This window comes from Diceros bicornis, chromosome 19, assembly GCF_020826845.1.
Source record: "Diceros bicornis minor isolate mBicDic1 chromosome 19, mDicBic1.mat.cur, whole genome shotgun sequence".
Lineage (NCBI taxonomy): Eukaryota > Metazoa > Chordata > Mammalia > Perissodactyla > Rhinocerotidae > Diceros > Diceros bicornis.
Genome location: NC_080758.1, coordinates 24,953,922 through 24,969,806, shown reverse-complemented (window position 1 = coordinate 24,969,806; position 15,885 = coordinate 24,953,922). Strand labels below are relative to the sequence as shown.

Below are 15,885 nucleotides of genomic sequence, written 5' to 3'. Positions count from 1 at the left end.
AGTTGGAAGGGTCCTTAGGTGGCAAAACTCAAGAATTCCTAGTCTGGAACATTTCATTGTTGACAAACACCAACACTGAACAAGCAAGAGTACCTATTAACATCTGTTTGTTTTCCTTTTTAAAGCCTAATGAAGACTACTTCACAGGGATGGAGTATTTTAATTAGCTCACTGAAAGGCAGAGTACCCCTTGACCAAAGCACCAACCTTTGAAGTGAAACCCAAGCTGCCCCACTAAATTAACATCAACCCTGCCCACAGACCTGTGTTTCCCAGCTAACACCCCAATAAGGACATGACAATACAATGGCCTGGGCCTTGTCCTGGCATGCAGCTCTCAGTGTGTCCCAGGCAACCCTGGGCTGCCACAAAGGAATCCAGGGGAGAGCAAGTAGAAGGAGTCAAGGGGACAGAGCAAACAAGGACACGCCCTCCTGTGGGGCACCTGCTCCATGGAAATCTGGGGAGAGAGCTGCCAAGTTTACTTCTGCTGTTCTTATTGTCTTATCAAGCAAGTTAATTTATTTTTAATTATGTGCTCATTGAAGAAACGTCGGAAAAAAACAGATATGAAAAGGAAAGAAAAATCACTCATGAATTTACTCTATAGAAACAAGTATTACTCTTTTGGAATCTATTTTCTATTTAATTTTATTGTTTTAACATAGTTGAGATTACATTTTATTAAAATATACAATTTTTTACTATTTTAAATTTATTTATTTATTTATTTATTTTTTGTGAGGATGATCAGCCCTGAGCTAACATCCATGTCAATCCTCCTGTTTTTGCTGAGGAAGACTGGCCCTGGGCTAACATCTGTGCCTATCTTTCTCTACTTTATATAGGACGCCGCCACAGCATGGCCTAACAAGCGGTGTATCCGTGCACGCCCAGGATCTGAACCCAGGCCACCAGCAGCGGAGCGCGCGCCCTTAACCGCTATGCCATGGGGCCGGCCCCCTGCACTCCGCTGTAAAAAATAAATGTACTCACATAATTTATAATTATTTTTAAACATCATGTGCATGGGTAAACTGTACTTTATTTAAGAACATGGGCAAACCATGTTTTACTTAGCCATTCCTCTCTCTATTTTGAAGTATTTTCCAAGTTTTCCAGTCATTATAAATAATTATAATGGATTATTATAAATATAATGCATTATTATAAACAATCCTGCAATTAATGACTTCGCAGGGCCAGCTCAGTGGTGTAGCAGTTAAGTTCACGCGCTCCACTTCAGTGGGCTGGGGTTCACAGGTTCAGATCCCGGGTGCAGACATTCACACTGCTCATAAAGCCATGCTGTGGCGGTGTCCCACATACAAAACAGAGGAAGACTGGCAACAGATGTTAGCTTAGGGCCAATCTTCCTCACACATACACACAAAAAAATGACTTCGCATCATAAAGCTTTATCTGTATTTCTGCATTACTTTAGGATAAGGTCTCAAAAGTAGAATTAATAAATCAAAAGTACAAACAATTTTTCTGTGTGTGAGGAAGATGAGCCCTGAGCTAACATCCAATGCCAATCCTCCTCATTTTACCGAGGAAGATAGGCCCTGGGCTAACATCCAGGCCCATCTTCCTCTACTTTATATGGGACGCCACCACAGCATGGCTTGACAAGTGGTGCATCGGTGTGCACCTGGGATCCGAACCTGTGAACCCTCAGGCCCCCGAAGTAGAGCGTGCGAACTTAACTGCTACACCACGGGGCCTGCCCCAAAAGTACAAACATTTTAAGACTACTGCCAAACTGCTTCCCAAGAGGGCTATACTAATTTATAAGTCAACTTGCCATGGGGGAGAATGCCTATTTGCTAGCACCTTTGTCAGCACTGAGAATTATCTTCTAAACTCTTTGCCAATTTAAAAGGGAAAAAAAAAGCAGCCACTTCTTTGTTATTTCAATTTGCTTTTCTTTAATAACTATCTATGGAGTTGAATATTTTTTAGTCATTTATATTCCTTCTTTTGTGAATTCTCTCAACTGTTTTCTTCTTTAAATAAAAAGTCAATTATTCCTTTATTAATTTTATTAAATATCTAATTATGTGGTACAAATGTGAAATGTAGAAATAGGACTTGCACATTTTATAACTGAACTAACTTTATTGTATATACTGTTAGTACAGATTACTAACATACTCAAAGAGTTAGAGTGGTTCAGAGACCTAACTAAAATAGAATTCTTCAAATATTTTAACAGATTAGAAATGTTATTTGTGATGGTCTCTATTTATAGGTGTCAACAATGAAAAATAACTTACATGTCCAGCAAAAGGGAAAGCCTAGGACCCCATGACAAATACCTGAGGAATGGAAATGGAGGTGTGGCAGGGTGATGAAAGACTTTCACTTCTCATTTTATATGTTTGAATTTCTTTTATTCTTACTAAGTACTTGAACTACTAATATTTAAAAAAAATTAAATTTAGATTTAAAGAAACTGACAAATATGTACCAATGTCACACATGATTAATATGAAATAAGTGATAAAAGTTAAACAAAATTGTGTGTATAACATTACAAAAATGTCTATGAATTCATTCGACAGAAGTCTAGAATGATATAACAATAAAAAAATTTGCTCTGTGGAACAAAAACATTGGAGCTACAAAAGAGAAACACGTAACTGTTTTACACATTTTGTCCCCTCCCAAAGAAAACCTTTCCATTGATTTAAAGGGTTGTACAAAAGATGTTTTTAAAATAGCATACTTTACATTTTTGTGTCAGACTCCTACTGCAACCACCTTCAGAGGCCATGTCTTCAGTCTTTCTATCTTTGCGCTCAGCGATCTTAATGGTGACATTTCCAAAGGCCCGTGCTCACAGTTCCTTCTGCCAGGCTGCAGCATATATTCCTTTATTTTAATTGATAATGAGTCTTGATAAATGAGTCTACCTGAGCCTGATACTCTGGAAATAGGGACTGAGGCAAGGAGAATTCACCAACAGCAAAGAGTCTTCACTATTTCAGAGCTGTTTCTGATAAAATGACCACAATCTTCAGAATAAGACAATTTGGCTTAGGTAATATCTAGTCTTTTTAAATAACCTGATGATAAGTTAAGCTAAAGAGTCTACAAAAAGACCAGTCACAACCACTCCAAGAGAAACAATGTCTTATGAAGACCTAAGTCATTCCCATGTGCCACTCTAGAAAAGGTAAGTAAACTGTAAATAAAAGGTTCTATGTACAACTTTTGATTATTTCCCGAGTATGCAAACTATTAAGCAACAATTTAGAGAAATAAGGACTTTCATACACTTCTTACAGGAGTATAAATTGGTAAAACTCTTAAAGGCAATTTAGCAACAAATTTCAGTAATCTTTTTTTTTTTTTGTGAGGAAGATCAGCCCTGAGTTAACATCCATGCTAATCCTCCTCTTTTTGCTGAGGAAGACCGGCTCTGAGCTAACATCTATTGCCCATCCTCCTCCTTTCTTCCCCCTTTTTCTCCCCAAAGCCCCAGTAGATAGTTGTATGTCATAGTTGCACATCCTTCTAGTTGCTGTATGTGGGACGCGGCCTCAGCATGGCCGGAGAAGCAGTGCATTGGTGCGCACCCGGGATCCGAACCCGGGCCGACAGCAGCGGAGCACGTGCACTTAACCACTAAGCCACGGGGCCGGCCCTGACACAATAATTCTATTTCTAGGACTTTATTGTACAAAAATAACTGAACATGGGTGCAAAAATTACTGTACATTAGAAAATTAATTGTAGTATTACTTAAATAGCTGAAAACTGGAAAATTACCTAAATATTTAATAGTAGAAGTTGGTTAAAGAATTCCTATACATTCATCCATACAATGGAATAGTATGCCGCTATTTAAAATGACAGACTAGATGTTTATTGATATATGTGGTAGATTGTACTATTGGCCCCAATTCTCCACCCCTCCTTATGTCCAGGCCCTTTGCCATGTAACTTTGCAGTGCCTTCCCATTGTGGACAGGATGGAAGTCTCCACTCCTGGGCTCTGCCATGTGTTATGCTTTGATCAATGGAATGCTAGGACATGTTATGCAACCAGAAACTTAAAAAGCGCATGCCTGATTGGGCTTACTCACAGTTGTGCCTCTGCCATCCTTATTAGAAGAACATGCCTGGGGCCGGCTCCGTGGCTTAGCAGTTAAGTGCGCGCACTCCGCTACTGGAGGCCCGGGTTTGGATCCCGGGCGCGAACTGACGCACTGCTTCTCCAGCCATGCTGAGGCCGCATCCCACATACAGCAACTGGAAGGATGTGCAACTATAACATACAACTATCTACTGGGGCTTTGGGGAAAAAAGGAGGAGGATTGGCAATAGATTTTAGCTCAGAGCCGGTCTTCCTCAGCAAAAAGAAGAGTATTAGCAGGGATGTTAGCTCAGGGCTGATCTTCCTCACAAAAAAAAAAAAAAAAAAGAACATGCCTAAATTAGTCTCTTGGTCCAGGAGGATTACAGATATATGGAGAGGAGCCCGGCCTAGATTAGCCAACTCCAGCCAGCCACTGATGCACGAATGAGCCCCGACGAAACCAACAAACTGCCTAGCCACCTAGATCAGCTGACCTCTAGCTGACTTACAGATAGATGAGCTAAGTAAATGTTTATTGTTCTTTTCACCCTCTGAGTTTTGGAGTGGTTTGTTAAATAACATTTTTGTGGCAATAGTTAATTGATACAATATTTAAAAGTCTAAAAGAAAAACGTGGGAAAAATCTGGAAATATATACCCCAAATGCTAATAAACTTCCAGTTAAAAATGGTAGATTAATCACATGTGTATCATCTCTTCCTCCAAAAACTCACTAAAATGACAATAAAGGAATAAAACTAATCTTAAGCCACAAAGAACAGGAGAAGAGATTATAGCAAAAATAATTTTAACACAATAGTAGACACATAAAGCAGATGGAAGAGGGATAAATGACTTAGCAATATGGAAGAAATTACAGCTCAATAGCCTACAGAAAGGAATACCAATAAAAATCAGGCCAACTCACTCCAGAGAACTTCTGAGAAATTTAGCACCTTGAAGGCATCAGGTGCTGTGGAAGGTGGGGATAAGGTACAGAGATGAAAATCAAGCTGAAAGTTGGTATACTGACCAGTCAGAAGCTCAGGTCTCATCTCAGCTATGTGCAGACAGGTGACTACCCCTACATACCCCATTCCTTCTAACTTTCTACTCCATCCCCAGAGACTACAGTTCGGAAGAAAATTAACTAAACAGGCACAAGTCTAGGGGATACTAAGCATAGTAACGGGCTGAAGAGAGTGTGAGCTGAAAAGTAATGTGATTAAATAAAGTCTATATATTGCAACCTCCCTTGTTCCTGCTCTCACAAGTCCAGTAGTTGGTCACATGAACCCCCTCACCCCACTGCAACTCCAACTCTGTTACCTTAAGGCAGGAAATTAGAAGATTCCCCTCTGGAGAAACTAAATAGTTTCAGAGGAAAAGAAAATCTATAAATGATGACCCTTAGGGATACTTCCAACAAAAAAGGTCAGCCCACTGCCTCATCTCCCCACAGTGAGAATGATCCATCAAGTCCTGCCCATGCACAGAGTCTCAAATCAACATGTTAGTGCCTTACTCTTAAATAACAGACAGCCAAGGATCACCACAAATTAGAGAAAATCTTCCCATATGAAAGACAGAGCCCAAAACAAACAGATAAAAAAAGGAGGGACAAGTGAGAGAGAGAGACTATACTTGGAACAGATGGAAACTCAAAAAAAAAAAAATAGAGAGATAAGAGAGGACATTATGGTAACAAAATAATAGGATGCTTCAAAGAAACAACTGGAGACCAAGAAAGAATTTAAAAATATAAAAATAAAAAATTAAATAGAAGAGTTGGAAGATAAAAACAATGAAATATTCCAGAAAAAGTAAGAGGAAGTAAGTAAAAAAGATGGAAAAATAAATAGAAAATAAAGTATGCAAATTAGATCAATCAAGAAACTCCAATGTCCAATAGATGTCCCAAACAAGAGGACAGAGAAAACAGAAGAGAGAATTTGAAAAATAGTACAGGAATATCTTCTAAAACTAAAGGACTCTAGTCTCTATGTTAAAAGGGCCTACCATATGCCCAGCATAATGAATGAAAAAAGACTCATGTTAAGACATAGCATCATGAAATTTCAAAACACTGAGGATAAAAAGAAGATCCTAAATCTTTCAGAAAGAAAAATTAGGTTACACATAATGGCATCAAACTGCTCAGTAGCAACCAGGATGCTAGAAGGCAGTGAAGCAATGCCGGCGAAAAAGTTTTTCCAGTCTAGAATTCTATACCTTGCCCCAACTATTAATTTGGTGCTAAACTAGAACAAAGACTTTTTTCAGACCTGGAATGACTCAAAATATATATCTCATACACTCTTTCTTAGAAAATTACTAAAGGAAGTACTTTAGCAAAATAGAGGGAAAAAAATCAATAAAGGAGAGAAGGAATCCAGGAAAGAAGGCATAAAACACAGGAGGATTATAAAGGAAGTCCCAGTATGACAGCTTTGCACCAGGCCCAGACAACAATCAGGATAGACTGGGGCAGGATGGAGGATGTGTGAGGGAGGTCTCCAGAATAATAATGGAACTGACAGACTGTTCGATGTATTTAAGCATTTTTTTTAAAACTATCGTTAGGCACCTGGCAGATCTAGCAGAGCAACTAGGGGGAAAAACAGTGATTGGTACAAAAAGAGTAAGCAAAAAACCCAACAAGCGAAAAAAAAAAAAAAAAAGACAAGTATTAACCCTGGGAAAAATAAAAGGTTGTACAAGAAAGAAAAAGTAATCATAGTTACTACTTTGCCCAGCAGTGAATAATACATAGCGTCATAAAATATAGGTACTGGGCTGGCCCCGTGGCTTAGTGGTTAAGTGCGCGTGCTCCGCTGCTGGCGGCCCGGGGTTCGGATCCCTGGCGCACACCGACACACCGCTTCTCCGGCCATGCTGAGGCCGCGTCCCACATACAGCAAACAGAAGGACGTGCAGCTATGACATACAACTATCTACTGGGGCTTTGGGGGAAAAATAAATAAATAAATAAAAATTAAATAAATAAATAAAATAAAATATAGGTACTGATTACTGATTTAATCAAAACTATGACTTAACTTCTCTAGGAAAGTTAGGTAAAGGGGAAGTGAAGATATTAGTACAAAAGAGCTAAATCTTTATCTCCTATAATGGGAATGCAATAGATAATGTCTAAAATGTATAATTCTCAAAATAGCAATATGAGGTCTTACTTAGAAATATGGAAATAAATACTAGCAAAAGACAGAAAGTAGTTTTTTTGTGAAGCTGAACTAGGGGTGGAAAGAGAGAGGCAGAAGGCTGCTATTATCATTATAAGCTTTTTAGAAGTATGTGCTTGCTTGTTTGTTTTAACTACGTTAACAGTGACTCTCTGAGTGGTAGAATTTCAGGATGTTTTAATTAATTTTTTCTCTTGTCTTAGCTAAATTTTCTATAATAATCTTGTATTACTTTCATAATTTCAAAAAATGTTTTTAAGTGTTGCATTTTTTTTTTTTTTTAAATCCATACACATAAGTGTTACAAAACCCTACACAAACCAGGGACTGAGTTTTGTACTTTCCTTTGGGGACTTACCTTTTATCGTAGTCAAAATGAAGAAAGCAATGAGGGTGTTGTTGATGGCACATGTAGACTTGGCAACACAGGACAAGACCGTGTAGGGATTTAAGAGATAGCTGGGGAAAAACACACATATTTGTTATTAGTAATCCTGGTCAAAGGACCAGGAAGTCCAGGCCACCAGAGCCAGGAAGTTCCAGAGATTTACTAAAAGCATACTCAAGGGAAGGCAGCTTCTTAGAAATGAGTTCTCCTAAGTAAAAGAGAATGGAGTTGGTTGAGGCCAATGAGTAAAAGGCATTGAACATTCGCTGCCTATTCTGTGCTATGTGTTATATGGAAAACTGTTGTATTTAATCATCACAGAGATTCTGCAAACTAGCAATAACATGATTCCCGTTTTGCACATGAGAAAAGTGAGACTCAGTGGTGAAGTAACTTGCCAAGGTTTCACAAGCTAATAAATACATCCCAAATCAGGTTTTTCTGGCTTTAAAACCGATGTTCTTTCTACTACTAGAGACTTCAAAAATGATAAAATTCTACCAATTCTCACAGGGCCATATACTTCAGGAACGGCTACAGCTGTCTCTGAAAACCAGGAAAGTACTTTTTCCTCAGTCAGGTTTCTAAGCTCTGACACAGGCTACCCCCATTCAAGAGGTCAGAGTAGCTTAACTTTAGCCGTTTTGGTAGCCAAGCTGTATCCACCAAGCCAGATCCCAAGGACAGAATAAGCACCTGCTGAATTCAACAAGCTAGTTGCCATAGAACTTCACAGGACATCTTAAACTTTCACTGGGAATGAATTAAGCTGAAACACATGGTCTTTTCGTGACGTGGGAAGGAATAGACTGAGAAAATGAATTTGAAATGCTGAGTAGGAAAATCTTATATAGTCATAATGGATTATTATTTTTATTTCTATCCTGCTTCCACAAAAGATTTGAGGCAGCTCAAATGAGAACAGATAAAAAATAACAGCAAAACAAAAAGAGAGGGCCGGCCCCGTGGCTTAGCAGTTAAGTGCCTGCACTCCGCTACTGGCGGCCCGGGTTCGGATCCCGGGCGCGCACCGACGCACCGCTTCTCCAGCCATGCTGAGGCCGTGTCCCACATACAGCAACTAGAAGGATGTGCAACTATGACATACAACTACCTACTGGGGCTTTGGGGGAAAAAAGGAGGAGGATTGGCAATAGATGTTAGTTCAGAGCTGGTCTTCCTCAGCAAAAAGAGGAGGATTAGCATGGATGTTAGCTCAAGGCAGATCTTCCTTCCAAAAAAAAAAGAGAAATAAAGAATCTAGACCAGAGAAAGCATAAATAAAAGGAAAAAGTAAAGGCCAGATAAAGAAGACCAAATGGATCTTCTACAGCATTGTTATAAATCAGCTTCAAATCTGGCTCTGAGTTTCCTGGCAGACAAAGTGAAAAGGGAGACCAGTTACAGAATTCTGATTATCAGTTAGGAAGAAACATACCAGTGTCTCAGGAAGAGATTATAATTATTATTCACAAATAAAGACCTTAAATTCAATACCTCCCATGGCTGTAAGATTAGCAGTTCTAAAGCCAAAGGCCCAGAAATTGTTGGTGGTTTTTTCAGCAATTACAGATAGGCTTGTTACACAAGGTTTTAAAGAAATGGCTGCTGCTATTACAAAACTACCCCCAAGGGACATATGAGTCCATAAGGGATTCATAATGTTGCTAAACTTCTGGTTCTATTAGGTAGTTCCCACCAATATTTCTGAAATATATAAATAGGAACTGATACCTCAAAATTGCTTGGTGGGAGGTGGGGGGGGCATTGCTAAACAGCAGGTGTTGTTCAGGAGGCAGCTGCACAGCTACTTATCTGGAATACTGAACAGGAGAGGCACACACAAGGCAGAGGGTGGATTAAATTGTGCTCATAAGGCCCCTTCTAATTCTGAAGTTCTAAGGTCATATTTTTCCACGAGGAAACTTGTCTGTCCTGTTTACTGTGTATCCCTAGAAACTAGTATATTATTAGTATTCAATGACTATTGGTTGACTGAATAATTATTTACATTTGCCTATCCCAGGAATATAAACAGGAATAACCTGAAAGAATTAAACTTACTGGCAACACTGAGTACTCCTAGGAAATTTTTTCATAAAGACTCAATAAGTTTCACTCTCCCATACTGGTCACCTAGCTAGGATGGGTCTGTTGGGCACTTTACTTCAATTTCTGAACCACAAATGTGGGACTAAATTATACATAAAACATAGGAGCTGCTCGAAAGAACAGCCACATAAAGATCAGAATTTTGTTCAATCCATATATCACAACTGAAGAACTTTTTTTTAGAAACACTGGGTAGAAGTAGGCTGGAGCCCAGATCAGCATCGAGGGAAAAAGCATTTGTGAAGGGTTGATTGTGCATGTCCCTGTGTGAGGCTTTGTCCCAACAGAAACAGAATGGCTCTGTCTCTTTTGCTGGCCAGAACCCCAGTTGTGCAACAGAACTACAGCAAATACTTGATGACTAAGACTGCAAATCTCCAAAAATACAACAAACAACATGAGAAAGTCTCATCAGACTTTCCTCGCATTTGTTGGCACTGAGCCCTGTTTTGTCAGAGAATACTTACAACAAGGCCACTTTCAGAGGGATGTAACGCATTTCCATAGGGGTTCGGATGAGTTCGGCAACATCTGGGGCATACTGGTCTAGTTCTAGGAGGAGTTTCTGCTTTTTAAACTGGAAAAAAATGACAAAACATATGAAACAAATTACCTTCCATTGCTTTTAGGATGAAGATAAAAGTCCTTCCATGGCACACATGGCCCCAGCTGGTCTGGCCCTACCTCTCCAAGCTCATCTCACACTCGATCTCCTCACTTCTCACTTTCTGGGTTCAAGTGCCACAAACATACCACACCCTTCCTGCTCCTAGGACTTTGCATCTAACCTGGAACAACCTCTTCTGTTTCCCTCGTTAACTCCCACATAGTCTTTATATCTCAGTCAAATCATCACTTCCTCAGGAAGGCACACTCAGCCCCCACCCCACCCTAGGTAAAATCTCCCTATAATATACATTCTTTCACAGCACTGTTCACAATTATAACTTTTTAATTCATTTATGTGACTGATATCTGTCTTCCTCACTAGATTGAGTTCCATGAGGGCAAGGACCATGTTATTTGCCAATACTCGGCACAGTGAGCAAACAATAAATATGCTGAAGGACTGAGTGGCAAAGCAAAGTTTTAGCCATTTTGAAGAGTTATCATCAGTGGCCTAAGGACTCCAAAGTTCAATCAGCAAAGCAAACTATTTTCATGCAAAGTGGAATGATCCCCTGAATGTCACAGTATCCTGGGTTTTCTTCAAGCTCTCCTGTTTCAAGTTTTTGACTTCCACAGAGGAATTGGGCAATCGCCATGATGAGGAGAAGGAGGAGGAGGGCTGGGTATGGCTGGGCAGCTGGACAGTTAAGAGCGAGTGAGATGGGGGTGGAAAGCTCTTGCCGTCCCCCGGTGTGTCCCAACAAGTTCATGGTTGTGTTCCAGAATGAAAAAAAGTTAGGCAATCCTATAAGCAAACATGGGTCAGAATATAGATGGAAAAAGCCTCTGAACCCCAAATGGGTAGCCCTGCTGATTTAATGATCAGAGAATCTTATTTAGACAGTATAAAATCAATGCTGCAACATATTATAAAACAGAGCAATTCAAAGGAACCAAAGTAGCAAGTGCTTAACTACTTGCGTGTGATTAAAGACTTAATGATGAAAAAAGCAGATGACTACAGAACATATACTGCACTATACCATTTACATAAAGTTAAAAGCATGCAAAATAGCACTATATGTTATTTAGGGATATTTACAAATGTAGTAAAAGTTAAGGCCATGTGTGGGAATGATAAACACTAAATTGAGAACAGTGGCAACTGGTGGCGGGGGGATGAAAGAATCAGAAAGAGGCAACTATATGCGGAATGTTTTATTTTTTAAGCTGAAATAGGTTCACAGTATGTATTATTCTTCATATATTTTTGCAAGTTTTAGTTATTTTAGAATTTTAAAAAATTGTAAATTAAAAAAAAATTTTTAAAGAGCCATCTTTCAGTTTAAAAGAAAATCAGGGGGTCATCACCAGAATGCAGGTAACCTCAGATTTCTTGCATAGGTTTAGGTAGAGGCTTAATCAGAAAACCTGAACAAACTTCAAAAACTTCCCTTTGATCATCTCTGACAGTCCAAGTTAAGTGGTGGGAATTATCTTCAGTAAGATTTATGCTGCCATTCACAGCTGGGGTTGTTTAATTAAAAGGACAAAATATAAACTAAGGTGCTTTTATCAGAGAGAAGGGGGCTGGCTCAGCAAACAAAGCACTTAGTGAGGACAGCTGCAGCAGCGGTAGAAGGACGGAGGCCCCAATAGCTAAGGGATCTGGAGTTCTACTGCAAAAAGAAGGCCACCTGGAGGGTGTGAGATCCACAAAGAAGGCTGGTAAAAGGAAACAAGGAGTTCATCTCCGAGCAGCCAGAGAGACAGGTGGGAATGCAGAACCATTCCCCAGGCTAGAAGCTAGCCAGCAGGACTACAGTAAGAGATGGAGGCAGCCAAACAGGGATGTAGACCCTGGGCAAAGGTGACATTGTGCCAACAATGAAAGAAAAGTACTTCTTGTAACCTCAATCTTCCAAAATACTTTAAAACAGAAAGATTTTATGAAAGGAGAGTCTCCAGGAGAAAAGGGCAGTCAGGTCAACAATCTTGAGTCTCTACCCCTCTTTGTCTCCCCTAATCTCCCCAGCACAGCTGCCATAATGCCTGGCCTCACAGGCTCAATACTGACTCAGCTCCCCTAAGCACAAAATCCCTTTTAAAAATTCCCACTGCATTCAGTTAGAGACAGGAAAGCAGCTAAAAATCTAAGGAAAATCAAACACATACATGCACACATCAAGAAAATACTAGAGGGCCGGCCCTGTGGCTTGGCGGTTAATTGCACGTACTCGGCTGCTGGCGACCAGGGTTCAGATCCCGGGCGCACACCGACGCGCCACTTCTCCGGTCATGCTGCAGCCGTGTCCCGCATGCAGTAACTAGGAGGATGTGCAACTATGATGTACAACTATCTACTGGGGCTTTGGGGGAAAAATAAATAAATAAAATTTAAAAAAAAAAGAGAAAATACTAGAAGTATAAAAATAATGAGGTTAAGGAGTACAATTTAAAATCCATAGATAAGTATTTCTAGATATATTCAGCAGCCTTGACAATGATGAGATTTACAGCTGTCACAGGAGAGGTTAAAAGTGACCTAAAGGGTAATTACCTGGATGTGTTACCTTTGTGATCATTAATCAGCTTATACACAGAAGCTTGTACACTTTTCCACGTGTGTTATATTTCAGTAGAAATTTTTGAATTAAAAAATATCTCCAGGGTGGAGTTTTCATTCCTTTTTATCCATTCCCCCATGCAGCCCTTTCCTTGTCCCTTGCAAGATTTGGTTTTGCAAGGGCATAACTCCCCTACTTCAAATACAGGGTTTTTTCTAACCATTCAAACTGTGTCTACACCCACTTGCATCCTCAAAACCTATGGTGCCAGGGCAGGGGGTGCGGGGTGAATACTCCCCCACCACAGCATCTCCAACTGTTAGTCTCAGCACATTCCAAATTCAGGAGCCTATCCTCCAAATTCACAACCCTCTAATCACATTAAGGGGATACAGGTTTTTATCACTCCCAATCAAACTACCTGCAGCTTTGTAACACGAATTCTGAGTTCCAAATAGAAAGCATGATCTCAGATAAGGACAGACTAGACTTAGGTGGCTTTTGTCAAGTGAGGCAGATGTAAAATGTCATGAGAATCAACTGGTCAAAATCAATCAGCAGGGCCGGCCCCGTGGCTTAGCGGTTAAGTGCACACACTCCGCTACTGGCGGCCCGGGTTCGGATCCCGGGTGCGCACTGACGTACCGCTTGTCTGGCCATGCTGAGGCCGTGTCCCACATACAGCAACTAGAAGGATGTGCAACTATGACGTACAACTATCTACTGGGGCTTTGGGGAAAAAAAAAAATATATATATATATTAAAAAAAAAAGCAATTAGCATTCATATTCCACAAGCTAACAGTCAGAGATGAGGTGGGAATGGAGTCCCCTGTCTCTGCACCACAGTTTTCCAGGATGCATCTGGGTGTAGACACAGCTTCATTACCAGGGATAAAAAGTCTCAAATCACAGCAAGACTAAAATGCTTCCAGACTATATGATATGGGCCCATTATGACAAAGTGGAAAAGATTTTGAGGAAGATATGTGCTGATATTCTATTTAAATCAACAGTAGTATATTAGCATCATCAAAATCTTCCATTTAGAATGAGTTCATTTGTGACACAGTGTAAATAAAACTCTTATTCTGACCAAGAAAACTAATGTTCCAAAAGGCTGAATTCTGAGGATGGAGAAACTAAACTATTCCAAATTTTAATTCAGTCTTGATGATAACAGAGTATTGACAACAGCTCATTTGGTTTTCTCTCCCCCTCTTTAAAGCACACAAAGAAACAACCAAAAATCACTATATGTTTCCATATAAACTCAGAAATAATTAAGAAATGAATTAAAATTATTGGTGCTGTAAATTAACGGTATCTCTCCTATTGACACTGAAGCCGCACTTTGTTAGGAAACTAACTGAAACCTAGCTTCACTGCTTGCACATAAGCTTCTCCCCCCATTAAAAATTGTTTTAACTGGAGTATATGTGTGATGTTTTTATAAACAGAAAAAAAAATAGGAGTACATATGATGTTGCATTTTTGTGTGTGTGTGAGGAAGATTAGCCCTGGGCTAACATCCGTGCCCATCTTCCTCTACTTTATATGGGACGCCACCACAGCGTGGCTTGACAAAGCAATGCGTGGGTCTGCGCCCAGGATCCAAACCTGCGAACCCCGGGCCACCGAAGCAGAGCACATGATCTTAACCGCTACACCACCAGGCAGACCCAAGTTTAGCATTTTTAATCAACTTTCATTAAAACATATTTCAGTTTTACATTTTGGTTGAAAAGATCTGGCTGATCGTGTTCTTATATGAAAGCTACCAATCCTGCCTTAGATATTTATATATATAACATATATATGATATACATACACACACACACACACACACTGGTGGGTACAGACATGTATATATATATATATATATTTTTGTGTGTGTGAGGAAGATCAGCCCTGAGCTAACATCCATGCCAATCCTCCTCTTTTTGCTGAGGAAGACTGGCCCTGGGCTAACATCCGTGCCCGTCTTCCTCCACTTTATATGGGACGCCACCACAGCATGGCTTGACAAGCGGTGAGTCGGTGTGTGCCCGGGATCCGAACCCCGGGCCACCGCAGCAGAGCGCACACACTTAACCGCTACGCCACCGGGCCGACATGTATATATTTTTTTCTCCAGTGTTTTATATTGAAAAATTTCAAACTACAGAGAAGTTAAAAGAATAATTCAATAAAACACCTAGATCCACCAACTGTTAACATTTTGCCACATTTCCTTTATCTCTACACAAACACTCACACTTTTTTTTTTTTTTTTGTGAGGAAGATCTTTTTTTGTGTGTGAGGAAGATCAGCCCTGAGCTAACATCTGTGCTAATCCTCCTCTTTTTGCTGAGGCAGACCGGCTCTGAGCTAACATCTATTGCCAATCCTCCTCTTCCCCCCCCCCCCCAAAGCCCCAGTAGATAGTTGTATGTCATAGTTGCACATCCTTCTAGTTGCTGTATGTGGAACACGGCCTCAGCATGGCCGGAGAAGCAGTGCGTCGGTGGGCGCCCGGGATCTGAACCCAGGCCGCCAGTAGCGGAGCGCGTGCATTTAACCGCTAAGCCACAGGGCCGGCCCAGCACTCACACTTTTTTTTTCTGAACCATTTAAAAAGTAAGTTGCAGATATCATGACCCTTCACCCCTAAATATTTTATCATTCAACTTCAAAGAACAAAGATTGTGGTTTACATAAACAATCTATCTTGGAGAAGAAAATAACCAATGCTAATTTACCTCTGAATTCCTCTGTGTGTGAATCTCATGACCAGTTATTTCATCTCCCTTCTAGGGAATCCTGTCAAAGCATTTCATCTCAGCCCCTAAAATTTTCTTTTCTTTTCCAGCTTTCTTGAAATATAACTGACATATAACATTGTGTACGTTTAAGGTGTACAACATGATGATTTGATATA

At 40.1% G+C, this 15,885-nt stretch overlaps 1 protein-coding gene across 2 annotated transcripts in view; it reads right to left on the bottom strand.

Moving 5' to 3' along the window:
• Window positions 1-15,885, bottom strand: part of PIGU (phosphatidylinositol glycan anchor biosynthesis class U) — a 93,983-nt gene that overhangs the window by 52,259 nt on the left and 25,839 nt on the right. For both annotated transcript variants that reach the window (XM_058562864.1, XM_058562863.1), the window contains exons 5-6: window positions 10,258-10,367; window positions 7,649-7,749 (exon numbers count right to left, since the gene is read on the bottom strand). In XM_058562864.1, the coding sequence (XP_058418847.1) occupies window positions 7,649-7,749; window positions 10,258-10,367 (211 nt within the window). The remainder of the gene's footprint in view (window positions 1-7,648; window positions 7,750-10,257; window positions 10,368-15,885) is intronic.